The 16,005-nt window shown below is 44.7% G+C and overlaps 1 protein-coding gene across 1 annotated transcript in view; it reads left to right on the forward strand.

Annotated features, from left to right (window-relative positions):
* OVCH1 (ovochymase 1) overlaps positions 1-15,442 on the forward strand; it is a 69,816-nt gene extending 54,374 nt beyond the window's left edge. Inside the window, 8 exon segments of the mRNA XM_060244441.1 lie at positions 1,299-1,383; positions 2,289-2,432; positions 5,451-5,590; positions 10,972-11,106; positions 11,763-11,798; positions 12,949-13,173; positions 15,156-15,227; positions 15,230-15,442. Coding sequence (XP_060100424.1) covers positions 1,299-1,383; positions 2,289-2,432; positions 5,451-5,590; positions 10,972-11,106; positions 11,763-11,798; positions 12,949-13,173; positions 15,156-15,227; positions 15,230-15,330 — 938 coding nt within the window. The 3' untranslated portion in view covers positions 15,331-15,442.
* Positions 15,443-16,005: the final 563 nt, after the last annotated feature.

A 16,005-nucleotide genomic window follows, 5' to 3' on the forward strand; every position in this document is an offset into this window, starting at 1 on the left:
GCTACCAACAAAAATCCTTTGAAGTAAGTTAGGCTACTTAGATTAGGTTAGAGAGTAACTGGCCCAAGGTCATCTAAGTGAATGTCCGTGGTAGTGTGGAGATTCTAATCTGTGTCTACCAGATCTGAGATGGATACTCTAACATCGACACCATGCTGGTTAGGTAGTGTCAGGGCTTTTTTTGAGCAGGAATGCACAGGAATGCAGTTCTAGCTGGCTTGGTGTCAGGAGTGTGGCCTAATATGCAAATGAGTTCCTGCTGGGCTTTTTCTACAAAAAAAGCCCTGAGTAGTATACACTCTCAAACTAGTCCCTGTCAAGCATATAGATTTTGAAATATTCAGATATGCAAGGAGGTGAATGATACAGTCCTGATATTTAATTTGTACCAAACAGCTCCTATGTGTTTCCACGTCGAGGTGGCTTAGCCCAAACGTTTTTGTGGGGCAACACATTAGGAAGAACTTCCTGACAGAGCAGTTCCTTAGCGGAACAGGCTTCCTTGGGAGGTGGTGGGCTGTGCTGCTTTGAAGGCTGAAGAAGGGCAGGAAAGGATGCGTCGGTGCTCAACTCTTGTAGCCCTTTCTTACCTGCCCAGGGTCATGCTGGCTGCCACTTTGGGGTCAGGACGGAATTTTCCTCCAGGCCAGATTGGCCCAGGGATCCTGGATGCTTTTTGTCGTCCTCTGGGCATAAAGCAGGGATCACTGCAGGAGGTAGTTGTGTATTCCCTGCGTTGTGCAGGGGGAAGGACTAGAAGATCCTTGAGACCCATTCTAGCTCTATGTTTCTATGCTCCAATATGATTCCCACCTCACCACCTTATTCTGTATGGTAGGTGGCACAGGTGAGGGGAGGGAGCATTCCAGTCCACTTTGATGCACCCAATATATGGACAGTGCTGATCAAGAGTACCAAATTTCTGCTTCCAGTCACCGCAGAGATATATAAGAGTGTTTGGATACAAACAGCTTTTTGTGCAGATGTGGAGGGGACTGAATCATATCTACTCCATAAGATGGAATTTAAATATTAGATGTTATAGTTCAAGAATGCCTAAACATTTCAGTAAGGTTTAAATAGCCTGCTTGGGTGTTGCACTTTGCACTAAATCTTCTGTTTGCACAGTGAATCTGCAGACTGACAAAATAATGTTATATTATTATCTGTAGAAGATCTTAGAAATGCATAGCTTTGGGGGGAATCCTACCATATGGCAGCTAGAAGGTGTATCTTTTTAAAAGAAATGTTGTCATTTGTTCTGTTCTTGGTATTTACACAAACTTGTCTTGTAACAGAAAAGGGGCCAGCGGGTATGCCGATAAATAATACTGGACATGAAACCTTAGTGGGACCACCAAAGTCATTTATGAATCTGTCAGGCACTCCTTATGGACAAGGTAACAGCCTCCTCCTCCTTCTCCTCCTCAAATCTCCTACTGTGCAACGATCTGTCTTTTTCTAGGACACAATGACCATGGTTCTTTCCCATAATACTAGAACGAAGGAACATCTGAATGATTGATTGGGCAGTAAATTCAGAACAGGCAAAAGGAACAACTCTTTCGCACAAAGCATAATTAATGTGTGGAACTCCCAGCCAGAGGAGTTAGTGATAGTTGCTAGTGTAGATGTCTAGAAAAGAGGATTAGACCCAGGGCTTTATTTTTTGCAGAAAAAAACCCAGCAGGAACTCATTTGCATAATAGATCACACCCCTTGACATCACATGGTTTAACACAGGGTTTTTTTGTAGAAAAAGCCCAGCAGGAATTCATTTACATATTAGACCACTCCCCCAACACCAAGCCAGCCAGAACTGCGTTTCTGTGCATTCCTGCTCAAAAAAAGCCCTGTGCAAGAGATTGGATTTATACTCTGCCCTTCAAACAGAGTTTCAGCATGGTTTACAATCTCCTTTCCCTCCCCACAACAGACAGCTTGTGAGATAGGTGGAGCTGAGAGAGCTCTCAGATAACTGTTCTTGAGAGGACAGCTCTGATAGAGTTATGATAGACCCAAGGTCACTCAGCAGGTGCATGTGGAGGAGTGGGGAATCAAACCTGGTTTTCCCATATTAGAGTCTGCTAACTTAACCACTACACCAAACTGGCTCTCCTATAAATAGGATATGTAAGATCCCACTTCCATACAAATTCATCTCTGTACCTCCTCTTACATCCTATAATTCATCCTACCACATTGTCCATTAACCAAAGAGCAATCAAATGCCTGAAAGTGAAATAAAATCTCACAATCTCCACTTGCTAATGATTCATTCCTTCCCCACAATGGCCAAAGATGGGGGAAAGCATGAAATACCTCAACAATCTGAGCCAGCAGCTGGCTGACTGCAGAGATGCCATCCTCATTGCCCGGGAAGGAATGATCCAGTCGCCACGTTTTCCAAATGGGTATTCCGACATGGCTAGGTGAGAGCGCAGCTTTCATTCTAACCTGTTGCAGAAATCTATGGCTAGATCACTTCCTGTGTTGGACCTTTCCAGTAAGCCTGTAACATTCAATAATAAATCTTTATGTGAATTGTAATGACTTTGAGAAGTGGCTGACCTGGGAGGAACATATCTCAATGTCATAGCATTTTACAAGCAGGTTTGGACTGTATTTTCTTTATTCTGCTGTTACACTCGTTCATGAAATTTTTGGCCTTGTTCTGAGGATCAAACCCAATGCAATATTGGAACATCCATGACTAGATCTCCCGTGAGTTTAAAAAAAACCCTCAGGTTCATTGACCACAATTAATAAGAAATGAGGATTATCTCTATCTCACCTCTGCTGCTTTCCCAACCTATTCACCCTCTCTGACATTATTATTGTCCCTATTGGAGGAAACACACAGGCAATATTCAAGTGACTAGTAAACAGAACCTGGGATGGAACATGATGTTCGAGATCAGGTAAAATGGCCTGGGAGGTCTAATCTCTTCCTCCCGTGCTGTGGGTCCCGCAGTAGCTATTTAACTGTTAGAAAACATGCTGGAGATACAAATATGGATTTTCTATCATTTTGTCTGTGTTGGCCTTCACTGAAGAGGTAAATCAGTGTAAGGACAATTCATAGGATTATATCTTACACCTCTTCCAAGGATCTTGGACTCTTCCTACTCTGTCTCACAACAACTCTGAAGTAGGGGAGCGAGGAGAGAGTGACTGACCCAAAATCACAACAACTCTGAAGTAGGGGAGCGAGGAGAGAATGACTGACCCAAAATCACAACAACTCTGAAGTAGGGGAGCGAGGAGAGAGTGACTGACCCAAAATCACAACAACTCTGAAGTAGGGGAGCGAGGAGAGAGTGACTGACCCAAAATCATCCAGGTCCTGGTTGGGGTTGGCGACTGTGGGTTGGGAAATTCCTTGAGATTTGGGGTAGGACTTAGGGAGAATGGGATTTGGGAAGGGACTCGGTGGGGTATAATGCCATAGAGGTCATCCTCCAAAGCCACCATTCCACACCCCACACCCCAGGTTGCTGATCTGTCACCTGGAGATCAGTTGCAATTCCATGAGATCTCCAGGCCCCACCTGGAGAGATTTCTCTGTGAATTGTGCTGAAGAAGTATGGCCCGTTGAATGGTGGTGTATGTGGGATGCCTCTTTGATATCACAGGCTGATGTTTCTGTCGGGCTTACCATGGCCCATGCATTAAATTCTAAAATACATAGCTGAATAATGATTGAATAATAATTGGGAAGTTTCCCATTGAAAAAAAGATATCCATATTGAAGAACAAATTAAGATTGGAACTACACACCACTGAAAATTTCTATTGTGTAACGCAGGGGTCCCCAACCACCGGGTCGTGGACCAGTCCCAGTCCGTAGTCTGCTAGCAACTGGGCTGCGGAGTGAGGCAGAGCAGCCCCAGACTAAAGAGCTGGCAAGGCCTCACTCCAAGGCTGCCTCCCTTTGCAGGGTCCCAGGCCAGCAGAAGGGGCAGCGCTGCTGTGGCCTTAGCCTACCCCTCATTTATAGACCTCCACCAATCAGCTGATCAGTGGGGGTCTTTAAATGGGAGGAGGAGGCAGAAACAGCGCCAGTCTCTCCCCCATTTAAAGACCCCCATGGGGGGCAGGGATGTGGCATGGGTGGAAGGGCAGCCTGGGGTGACAAAACCCCCAGCACCGCCCCCCCACCAGTCAGTGGAAAAATTGTCTTCTACAAAACTGGTCCCTGGTGCCGGAAAGGTTGGGGACCACTGGTGTAACGAAACTGGCATTAGCACTTTAAATTGGTCTGCAGGAGCAGAGAGATGACGTTTTGCTATTAGAAACCACAGAATGTCTTTATGGAATGGACTTTGGATATATTTTGAGTATAGGATGAGAATATTGATGTATTCAATATTGTAATATCTTTTGTGGCACTTTAAGCAATTTATGCACTTAAGAAAATTATGATACTTTTGCAGTGTTTAGAATCCATTCATCAGTGTAAATATAGTTTGTCATTATTCCACAGTTTGATATTTTTACTATTCCCCACCTGGAGGCTGGCAACCTTAGTCCATCACTAATCACACTGCTTCACATTGGGAAGAAGTCCAAGCTATGTCCTCCTAAACCCTTGGGTATATTCTGTCTGAGGAAGAGGGAAAGAGCAGGATGAGTTCAAAGGAAGAGGGAAGGGAAATTGAGTGGGGAAGTGTCAGTTGCCAGGCCCAAACAGAGTTTCTAGCAATTTCTGCTGTATTTCTACTGCTGATCAGGATGCTCTTCTCTCACAGTTTACTGCTTTAGTAGCCTCTCGTTTAGACTTCAGTGTGTGTCACTGACAGGAGGAAAGGTCACCTAGGCTGAATACAGAAGAAAACTTGGTTATCTTCTGCCAACTTTCCAGTACATGTTTGACTTTCACTGCTCTCTTTTCTACCTCAGCACTACTGAGGAGAATGCTTTATACCTCAGGTTCCCTTTCTATCCTCACTTCCCTGAACAAAGAAGCTTCCTATTATGTGGAGTGGGGTGGAGGAAAGACCAGAGTTTTTAGTAGCATCTAGAGATTACTGCTAAATAAATAACAGCCTCTTAAATTAGAATTTTAATTAAGGGATGCAATCCTAAATCTGTTTACTTGGCTATATATCTTATTTGTATTAGCAATGCATTCCTTTGAGTAAACAGGTTTTGGATTGGAGTGTTTATTTGATTTTGCTGGTTTTGTTTTGGAAATCTTTCATGCGCAAGACAGAGCTTTGCCCTTTCAAAATCTCCTTGGCTCCTTCTTTGGTACCTTCTTGCAGCATTTGTTTTTCTGGCAATGTCACTAATTGACATAACTATTTAGAAAACCTCCATAGCTAAGTAATAACTGTCTCCCTTTGCTGTCCACATTCTGTTTACCAGTCAGCCCACACTTGATTGTCATGTGGTAGAATAAATGTGACCTCATTACTTAATGGCTTTTTTTTTTAACTAACTTGCAGCTGTCACTGGAGAATTGTCAGCCCATTAAATTCTGTCATTCAGTTGGATTTCTTAGACTTCATGTTTGAAAAATCTCTTTCGGAATGCCATGGTGGACTCTCCATTTATGAAGGATCTGAATCAGCAAAGGAGGTGCTCGGTGAGACATTTGATGAGCTGCTACAGTGAAAAGACAACCCAGTTGCCTTTGTTCTTGGGAATAATTTTTTCGAAGTACATAAAAAGGTTGCTACAATGAAGACTAGATTGTCTTTGCCACTTATAGTAGTCATTGGTGGAGACATTGGATTTAAACTGAAATAGCTTAACTAGGTATTGGCAGGGGTGTTTTTAAGCACAGGGCCTCCAGGGTAACTGCCCCAGTGGTGGGGTGGGGCTCGTACTGCAGTCAGCTGCCTTAAAGCCCCCAGTATCATGAAGTGGTGGTAGTGGTGGCAGATTAGAGTTGCCAGTTCCAGGTTGGGAAATTCCTGGAGATTTGGGGGATGGAGACTGGAGAGGGCAAGGTTTGGGGTGGGAAGGGATCTCTGTATGGTATAATGCCAAAGAGTTCATCCTCCAAAGCAGCCTGATCTGTGTCATCTGGAAGTCTGTTGTAATTCTGGGGGATCACCAGGACCCACTTGGTTGTTGGCAACTCTATAGCTGGATCAGGCTGCAGGCTTATGGCAATCCCCCCTGCTGCCAGAGCCTCAGGAAGTGTGGAGGGCAGAGGGCATCAGCGTAGGAGGAAAAGAAGAACAGTAGGTTTTTATATCCCTCTTCCCTACCTAAGGAATCTCAAAGTGGCTTATAATCACCTCCCCTTCCTCTCTCCACAACAAGCAACCTTGTGAGTTAGATGAGGCTGAGAGAGTCCTAAAGATCACCCAACAGGCTTCCTGTGGAGGAGGGTGAGGGGAATCAAAGCCACATTAGAATCCACTGCTCTTTTGAATTATTATGACTATCTTGCACATTACTTACCTGTATATGTAATTCTGGAAAATAATAAAAGTTGAATTTAAATAGAATCCACTGCTCTTAAGCACTACACCATGCTTGCTGGTAGGTTGGGTGTGGGGAGAGCCTCTTGTCAGCAGGCTGAGCTGTACAGGCAGGAGGTGCTCCGGGGACTGAGCCCCTCACAAAGGAGACTTCAAACAAAGTTGAGCTCCTAGCTGACATTGTGGGTAGAAAGCATCACAGCCAGCCCAGTGAAGCCTTAAGCTATGCCCCTAGGACGGTTCCTGGCCCAACGCAGGGCTTGACAGACAGATATGGGGGATGGCTTTTTCCTCTCTCTGTTTCCTTGGTGGGAAGCACTTTCACACAGTGATTTGGGGGCCCAGTTCTCAAATTTTCTCTCTAAGACCGCCTCTGAATATTGGACATTCTTACAGTGTAGCATTTCAGTGCATCAGGTCACTCTGTTGGTGACTGGAAAGCTGCCGTTCTTCAACAAAAATGGCTGACTTGAGCCATGATGAAGCTGAGGGTATGAATACTCTAATACAGTGGCCCCCAACCTTTTTTGCACCAGGGACCAGTTTTGTGGAAGACTGGTTTTACCAGGGGGAAGGGTGATGGTTTTGAGATAATACAATTGTGCACTTTGTTTCTATGAGTTTGGTGTTGTGGTTAAGTGTGCAGACTCTTATCTGGGAGAACTGGGTTTGATTTCTGCACTCCTCCACTTGCAGCTGCTGGAATGGTCTTGGGTCAGCCATTGGTCTCGCAGAGTTGTCCTTGAAAGGGCAGCTTCTGGGGAGAGCTCTCTAAGCCCCATCTACCTCACAGGGTGTCTGTTGTGGGGGAAGGTAAAAGAGATTGTGAGCCACTCTGAGATTCAGAGTGGAGGGCAGGATATAAATCCAATATCATCATCATCTTCATCATCTTCTTCTTCATCATCATCATCTTCATTACATCGTAATATATAATGAAATAATTATACAACTCATGGCTCGGTTGCTAACAGGCCATGGACCGGTATCGGTCCATGGACTGGAGGTTGGGACCCTTGCTCTAATAGGTTGGGGAGGGATGGTGGCTCAGTGGTAGAGCATGTGCTTGGTAAGCAGAAGGTCCCAGGTTCAATCCCCGGCATCTCCAACTAAAAAGGGTCCAGGCAGGTAGGTGTAAAAAAACCTCAGCTTGCGACCCTGGAGAGCCGCTGCCAGTCTGAGTGGACAATACTGACTTTGATGGACCCTTGCAAATCAAATGCAAGACTGTGATCAGGCAGGCAAAAAGGGACTATGAGGAGCATATTGCAAAAAACATAAAGACCAACAATAAAAATTTCTTCAAATATATTAGAAGTAGGAAACCAGCCAGGGAGGCAGTGGGGCCCTTGGATGACCATGGGGTAAAAGGATTACTGAAGGAGGATAGGGAAATGGCTGAGAAGCTAAATGAATTTTTTGCCTCCGTCTTCACTGTGGAAGATGAGAACTTTTTGCCCGCCCCAGAACCACTAATTTTGGAAGGGGTGTTGAAAGACCTGAGTCAGATTGAGGTGACAAAAGAGGAGGTCCTACAACTGATAGACAAATTAAAAACTAATAAGTCACCAGGTCCGGATGGCATACATCCGAGAGTTCTGAAAGAACTCAAAGTTGAACTTGTGGATCTTCTAACAAAAATCTGTAATCTTTCATTGAAATCTGCCTCCGTTCCTGAGGACTGGAAGGTAGCAAATGTCACCCCCATCTTTAAAAAGGGTTCCAGAGGAGACCCGGGAAATTACAGGCCAGTCAGTCTGACTTCAATACCGGGAAAGTTGGTAGAAACCATTATCAAGGACAGAATGAGTAGGCACATTGATGAACACGGGTTATTGAGGAAGACTCAGCATGAGTTCTGCAAGCGAAGATCTTGCCTCACTAACCTGTTACATTTCTTTGAGGGGGTGAACAAACATGTGGACAAAGGAGACCCGATAGATGTTGTTTACCTTGACTTCCAGAAAGCTTTTGATAAAGATCCTCATCAAAGGCTCCTTAGAAAGCTTGAGAGTCATGGAGTAAAAGGACAGGTCCTCTTGTGGATCAAAAACTGGCTGAGTAATAGGAAGCAGAGAGTCAGTATAAATGGGCAGTCTTCGCAGTGGAGGACGGTAAGCAGTGGGGTGCCGCAGGGCTCGGTACTGGGTCCCATGCTCTTTAACTTGTTCATAAATGATTTAGAGTTGGGAGTGAGCAGTGAAGTGGCCAAGTTTGCGGATGACACTAAATTGTTCAGGGTGGTGAGAACCAGAGAGGATTGTGAGGAACTCCAAAGGGATCTGTTGAGGCTGGGTGAGTGGGCGTCAACATGGCAGATGCGGTTCAATGTGGCCAAGTGCAAAGTAATGCACATTGGGGCCAAGAATCCCAGCTACAAATACAAGTTGATGGGGTGTGAACTGGCAGAGACTGACCAAGAGAGAGATGTTGGGGTCGTGGTAGATAACTCACTGAAAATGTCCAGACAGTGTGCGTCTGCAATAAAAAAGGCCAACGCCATGCTGGGAATTATTAGGAAGGGAATTGAAAACAAATCAGCCAGTATCATAATGCCCCTGTATAAATCGATGGTGCGGTCTCATTTGGAGTACTGTGTGCAGTTCTGGTCGCCGCACCTCAAAAAGGATATTATAGCATTGGAGAAAGTCCAGAGAAGGGCAACTAGAATGATTAAAGGGCTGGAGCACTTTCCCTATGAAGAAAGGTTGAAACGCTTGGGACTCTTTAGCTTGGAGAAACGTCGACTGCGGGGTGACATGATAGAGGTTTACAAGATAATGCATGGGATGGAGAAAGTAGAGAAAGAAGTACTTTTCTCCCTTTCTCACAATACAAGAACTCGTGGGCATTCGATGAAATTGCTGAGCAGAAAGGTTAAAACGGATAAAAGGAAGTACTTCTTCACCCAAAGGGTGATTAACATGTGGAATTCACTGCCACAGGAGGTGGTGGCAGCCACAAGTATAGCCACCTTCAAGAGGGGTTTAGATAAAAATATGGAGCACAGGTCCATTAGTGGCTATTAGCTACAGTGTATGTGTGTATATAAAATTTTTTGCCACTGTGTGACACAGAGTGTTGGACTTGATGGGCCGTTGGCCTGATCCAACATGGCTTCTCTTATGTTCTTATGTTCTTAGGGTCTGATTCAGTATAAGGCAGCTTCATATGTTCATGATAACAAAGGAACTTCAAATGAAGGTTACCAGTACAGTCTCCAAAGCAGAGTTATATTCTTCTGAGCCTGTTGACTCCATTAACCATAGAAGAGTATAACTTTGTTTAGTCTTGTATGGTATGAAATATCTGAATTACAATTGACCAGTAGGAAAAACTAGGACTTAGATAGAGATGAAGCATTTCTCTCATACTTATGGAAGTTCAGTAAATGTAGCACAGCTTCAGGAAGATTATGTTCTCACTAGCTACGAATTATTGTTTCTAAGTATTGCTTTGCATAGTCTATACCTTGCAGGTTTCATGTCCTTTTTACTCCAGTTTTTATAATTGCTCCTCATACTGTGCGTGTAGATATATCAACTGTATTCATTGCATGCATCTTTAGGCCATGAAAGACTAAGACATGATAAAATAAATGTACTCCTTGCACCTGTAGAAGTAGGCTCTATTCAACAGAAGTTTATGGTGGGGAAAAATGCATTGGTCTTTACATTGAATATAGCTGTGCTAGAGTGGTATAAGAATGCTCTTACCCTGTCTCTTCCCAAGTGTTGATTTTGACCCATCCCTGTTTTTAACCATACATTATAAACCTTAGAGGTTTTTGCAATGAGGTAAGTTGGGGAGTCAGTTTGGTGTGGTGGTTAAGTGTGCAGACTCTTATCTGGGAGGACTTCTCCACATGCATCTGCTGATGTGACCTTGGGTCAGCCACAAGAGCTGTTCTGTCCAGGAGCAGTTCTAGGAGAGCTCTCTCACCTCACAGGGTGTCTGTTGTGGTGAGGGGAAGGGAAAGGAGATTGTAAGCTGCTCTGAGATTCCTTTGTATAGTAAAGGGTGAGGTATAAATCCAGCCTCTTCTTCTTCTTTGCCTTAGCTATATCTCCCAACTAAAATAGAACAGTAATTGCAATTTGTTTCCATTGTAGGTAAATGGACCCATGCTGATTCACAGCAGTCTGCTTCTGCAGGGTCAGCAGGTGTCATGAGAATCTCCCAAATGGACCCGGCACCCATGTGTGATATATGCAGTTATCACGGGCTACTGGGAGCTGGCCTGGGCTTGTCATGGCTAGTCCTGTATCTTGCTTCTAAGCTTCCTGAATAGCATGTATGTTAATATTCTAGTGGTGGCAGCCTCAGATATTTTCATCCAAGCTAACCAAATGAGACACTGCTGGGTTCCAGCCATGTAAATTTATTCCAGATAATGGGCCCTATGCTTTTAAGAGACAGCTTTTTGCTGGAGACTGTTCCAGTGTGCCGAGAGCTCCTGTGTACGTGAAATTCTGTACGAACGAGAGACTGCAGTGTCAGGGTGCCTTCTGTGTAATACGTTTCTGTCTGACAGGTAATTTCTGTGATGGAGCTCCACGCTTTCCATTAAAGTCTCATGGTCCTGTGGTGATGCTGACCTTTAATTCTGGCACAGCAACAACGATGAAAGGATTTGTTCTTGCCTACAGAATCCATGAAATTCAGCCCAGTAAGTAAGCCTTTTTTGCAGGACGTCTTGACGGCATCTAGATTAAGCAATGTAGAGAACCGTAGGAGGAAATAAGTAATAACTTTCTCTTACAAATGAGGCTCTCCCCCTGCCACAGGAACCCCCCTATATTAGAGGACTCAAAAAGAGAACTTCTGACATATCCATCAGATGCCTGGATAAAATATTGCACTTTGATATCAAAGGAGGGGGCACCGAACCAGCAGAAGTTTCTGCTGGGCTCTCTCAGTTGAGAGTAGCCCACCTGCTGGAACGGTCCACAGAGGACATGATTCAAAATCTTTTTCAGCCTCCAGAAGCTCCCTTGCTTCCAAAATTATGTATGGAGTCCAGTAGCACCTTAAAAAGCCCACAAGATTTTTGAAGTACAAGCTTTTCAGATCCAAAATGCCCTTTGTCAGATCTTGGATTCTCAAAAGCTCATGCTCAGAAAATCTTGTTGGTTTCTAATATACTACTGGTCTCAAAAATCTAGCTGTTCTGCTACAGATCAACATGGCTATTCTCTGAAAACCAACAATAACTGATTAAAGTTCTTTGGCTAATACCTTGAGGCTACAGAAACCTTCTCACTCTATGGCCTACCCTGGTAAATTTTAACTCCTTGTCCTGACATTTTTTTCTTCTTCTGTAAGGTCCAGTCTTAAAGAGAATGAGAGACAATGGTAAAGGTAAGAACAGATCTTTCCTTGTGTATGTGTGTGTGCATGTATTACTAGGAGAATGAAAGTATCCAAATGGAAATAACTTTCTAAGTAGGCTGTGTCTTGAATCACACCGAGTGGATAATCAGCGAGTCCTTAACCATAGTTGCAGTCAGAAATCTCTGCTTCTTAAAAGTAACCTTTAATGTTCTTTGTTCATCCAGCTTGAATGGCACTCTAGAACACAATAGACATTTTCTGGCTTCAGTTTCTTCCACTAACATTCTGGGATGGAGACTCAGAATGTACCAAGAGTCCCATTTTCTTTTGAAAGCATGTCGTGAGAAGAGTCTTGTTCGTGACTCACCAGAAATCCCCAAGAGACTGAGTTGCTTTGGTTGACTGTGACAAAAGCATGAATGAATCTCAGGCCAAACTAGGTGGGCTGTTCAGTCATATACATCTTTTGCAACAGCAACCTTGTATTGGGCTGGATGACTCAATCTTTGTTACATGCTCAGTTGCCATGAGTGGGACAGTGTTAGCTGTTCTCAGAGCAACTTGCTCTCTTTCCTGCTTGTTAGGAGTGCTTATCTTCAAGGCCTTAATGTAGCCAATCCTCCTGGAGCTTACAGTAGGCCCTGTAAGCTCTTGGAGGATTGGCTACATCTAGGGTTGCCAAGTCCCCAGCAATCTGCAGCGGGGGACTTTCTTTGCAAGCACACAATGCGATGATGTCACCCGGTAGTGACATCATCACAATGGTGCCACATGCAGCAGCCGCTCTAGGCTTTTCCGGGAAAACTCTCTGGTAAACACTCTATGGTACCTATTGTACCCTAGAGTTTTCTGTCCCAAATGGCTAGAGCATCTGGGAAAACCATAGAGTTTCCCCAGAAATGCCTACAGCAGCCGCCGCGTAGCATCGCTGCTGTGATGACATCACTTCCAGGTAATGTCATCATGCCAGCGATGTAAGGAGAGGTTCCCCCCAGTTGGGAACCTCCCAGGTGGGGGAACCCCCGCCCAGACTGGGGGCTTGGCAGCCCTAACTGCCATCATCAGAGGTGTGTGGCCTAATATGCAAAGGAGTTCCTGCTGCAAAAAAAGCCCTGCCTGGCAATAGACACAGCCACAGCCCCAATAGCTTAAGGAATGTTCTCTCTATCTCCTTAAGGATGTCCAATTCTGGATCTGATTCCAGTCGGAATTGCCGAGATCACTTCTCCTAATTACCCGCATATTTACCCCAGTTTATCGACCTGCACATGGACAGCTTATTCTGCTTCAGGGAACAGGCTGAAAGCTGTGATCAAGGATCTTGAAACCGAGGAAAGCAGGGACTGTGTCTGGGACTCTCTTAACATTTATGATGGACCGGATTGTAATTCAGCAGTACTTGGTATGTCGGCCTGTATGTTTATTTGTCACTTGATGTACAGCAAAGAAAGGAGCCCTTCATAAGACTGCTTTTCTGCACCTGTTGTTGTAACTGAGAGACTGTTTCCTTCCATGTATTTCTGTGTGCCAATTATGGTCATCAGGCAGCCATCTGTTGGCTATTTGACCACTTAGGGTTGCCCATCTAGCATTGACCAAAGTCCAGGCCTGTTCTGTTGTGGGTCTGGCTCTGTGGAAAAGCTTTCTGAAGTCAGGATGCCAGCAGGATTGCCAGATCTCCCTGGCCACTGGTGGAGGATGGGGAGTAGGGCGGCCACATCCAGGTAGGGAAATTCCTCAGGGGGGTACAATGCCACAGAGTCCACCATGAAAGTAGCTATTTTCTCCAGGGGAGCTGATCTTTGTAATCTGGAGATGAGATTTAAAATAGGGTTGCCAATCCCCAGGTGGGGGCAGGGGATCCTCCAGTTTGGAGGCCCTCTCCCCGCTTCAGGGTCATCAGAAAGCAGAGAGGGGAGGGAAATGTCTGCTGGGCACTCCATTATTCCCTATGGAATAATGGAAACAGGTTGGCTCTTTAGCTTGGAGAAACGTCGACTGCGGGGTGACATGATAGAGGTTTAAAAGATTATGCATGGGATGGAGAAAGTAGAGAAAGAAGTCCTTTTCTCCCTTTCTCACAATACAAGAACTCGTGGGCATTCAATGAAATTGCTGAGCAGTCAGGTTAAAATGGATAAAAGGAAGTCACCCAAAGGGTAATTAACATGTGGAATTCACTGCCACAGGAGGTGGTGGCAGCTTCAAACATAGCCAGCTTCAAGAGGGGATTGGATAAAAATATGGAGCAGAGGTTCATCAGCGGCTATTAGCCACAGTGTGTGTATTTTGCCCACTGTGTGATACAGAGTGTTGGACTGGATGGACCATTGGCCTGATCCAACATGGCTTCTCTTATGTTCTTATGAGATCCTTAGGATAAAGGTAAGTGCTGAGCAGTCAGGTTAAAACGGATAAAAGGAAGTACTTCTTCACCCAAAGGGCGATTAATATGTGGAATTCACTGCCATAGGAGGTGGTGGCGGCTACAAGCATAGCCAGCTTTAATAGGGGATTGGATAAAAATATGGAGCAGAGGTCCATCAGTAGCTATTAGCCACAGTGTGTATATATGTGTGTGCATGTATACACACACACACACATATATTGGTCACTGTGTGACACAGAGTGTTGGACTGGATGGGCCATTGGCCTGATCCAACATGGTTTCTCTTATGTTGTTATGTTCTTAAGTGGGATGCTTTGGTTTGAGGGCAAGTTTCCTATAGAGTTTTGCCCTCAAACCAGTGTGTCCCTGTGTGACATCCCCAGCATGATGACATCACTTCCATGTAATGTCATCATGTTGGGGAGGTTGTTTGAGGGCAGAGTGCTGCCCCCCTCCCTCTGCTGGCAAGAAGTAAGGAGCTGGCAACTGAGTCTGAACATCTGTATTTAGAGATACTAGAAACTTGTTCAGCCCAAAATGATGTGTGAAATCCATCCCTTGCGCAACTCCACTGCTCCTTAAGTTTTTCATTGTGTCTGTTTGCAATGTTCCAGTGATAGTTTAAAACCACAAGTGGCAGAATTCCCATCTGGATTTCAGTTTTAGACCTGGTAACCCTATCTACTCTTGGAGAGCCCTCAGCTCTGACGCCTGAGGATTATTTTAACCAGAAGTTTTTAGGATGAGATCTTATACATACAGGATATTTATAGTGAATGTCAACCCCTCCCTGTGTGTGGGTCTTTTAATCCTTGAAACTCCTGGGCATTTGGTTTGGATTTCTGATTCATCATATACAATAGTAGTGCAAATTAGGGAGGTGGGCAAGTGGGTGGCCTGTTGATTATGCACAGATTCTTCCTACAGTAAGTGGAAATGTGTTCTCATTGTGAATTTGATGCCTATGACCAGTGTTCTGTTTCTGTGATTTGCAGGTTGTTTATGTGGCAAAAAAAGGGATCTCCAATTTGTTTCCAGTGGCAGTTACTTGACGGCGTGTTTCAAAACTCAGTCGAGGACAGAGGCTTCAAGATGGTGTTTGAAGAGCTCAATCAACGACCAGCACAGAGAAGCAAAAATGGGATAGAGTTCAAGAGTCAATGTAACTGAAGCTCAGAACCAACATTGACATCAGTCTTCTCAATTAGCTCTCTGTGTGTGCATGCAATAAGTGTCTGGCAATGTGCGTCATAAAGGCATTCTTGGATGAGTTGAGCAATAATTAATGCACAGCTCTCATTTGTTGTTCCATCCAGGGGTCAGTTCCTTCCTCCCCAACAGTATCTTTCACCATGATCCTCGACATTGTGCCCACCAGTGGTCCCCCCCCCACACCCGGTTTCCATGTGCTTTTCCAACAAACTTTCTCCAATAGTAAAGATCAAATCCTGGCTTTCCTGCATTTCACTGGAGTAGAAGATGCTTCAGAAAAACCCAGGAGGAAAGTGTTACCTTTGGGTCTGCAAGGGTCACCTATCCAAATAACCTGCCTCCATTGTAGAAAGATATTTATGATTGTCCTCATGGCAGCTGTTTTGTGTTGGTGCCCACTCCATTCTCAAAATTCTCAAAGTGCTGACAGTGGAGACCCATGAGAGCCAGTTTAGTATAGTGTACGAACTCTTATCTGGGAGAACCGGGTTTGATTCCCCACTCTTCCACTTGCAGCTGTTGGGATGGCCTTGGGTTAGCCATAGCTCTCGCAGAGGTTGTCCTTGAAAGGGCAGCTTCCATGAGAGCTCTGTTAGCCCCACCGACCTCACAGGGTGTCTGTTGCGGGGGAGA

Source organism: Heteronotia binoei, chromosome 8 (assembly GCF_032191835.1).
Source record: "Heteronotia binoei isolate CCM8104 ecotype False Entrance Well chromosome 8, APGP_CSIRO_Hbin_v1, whole genome shotgun sequence".
Classification (NCBI taxonomy): domain Eukaryota; kingdom Metazoa; phylum Chordata; class Lepidosauria; order Squamata; family Gekkonidae; genus Heteronotia; species Heteronotia binoei.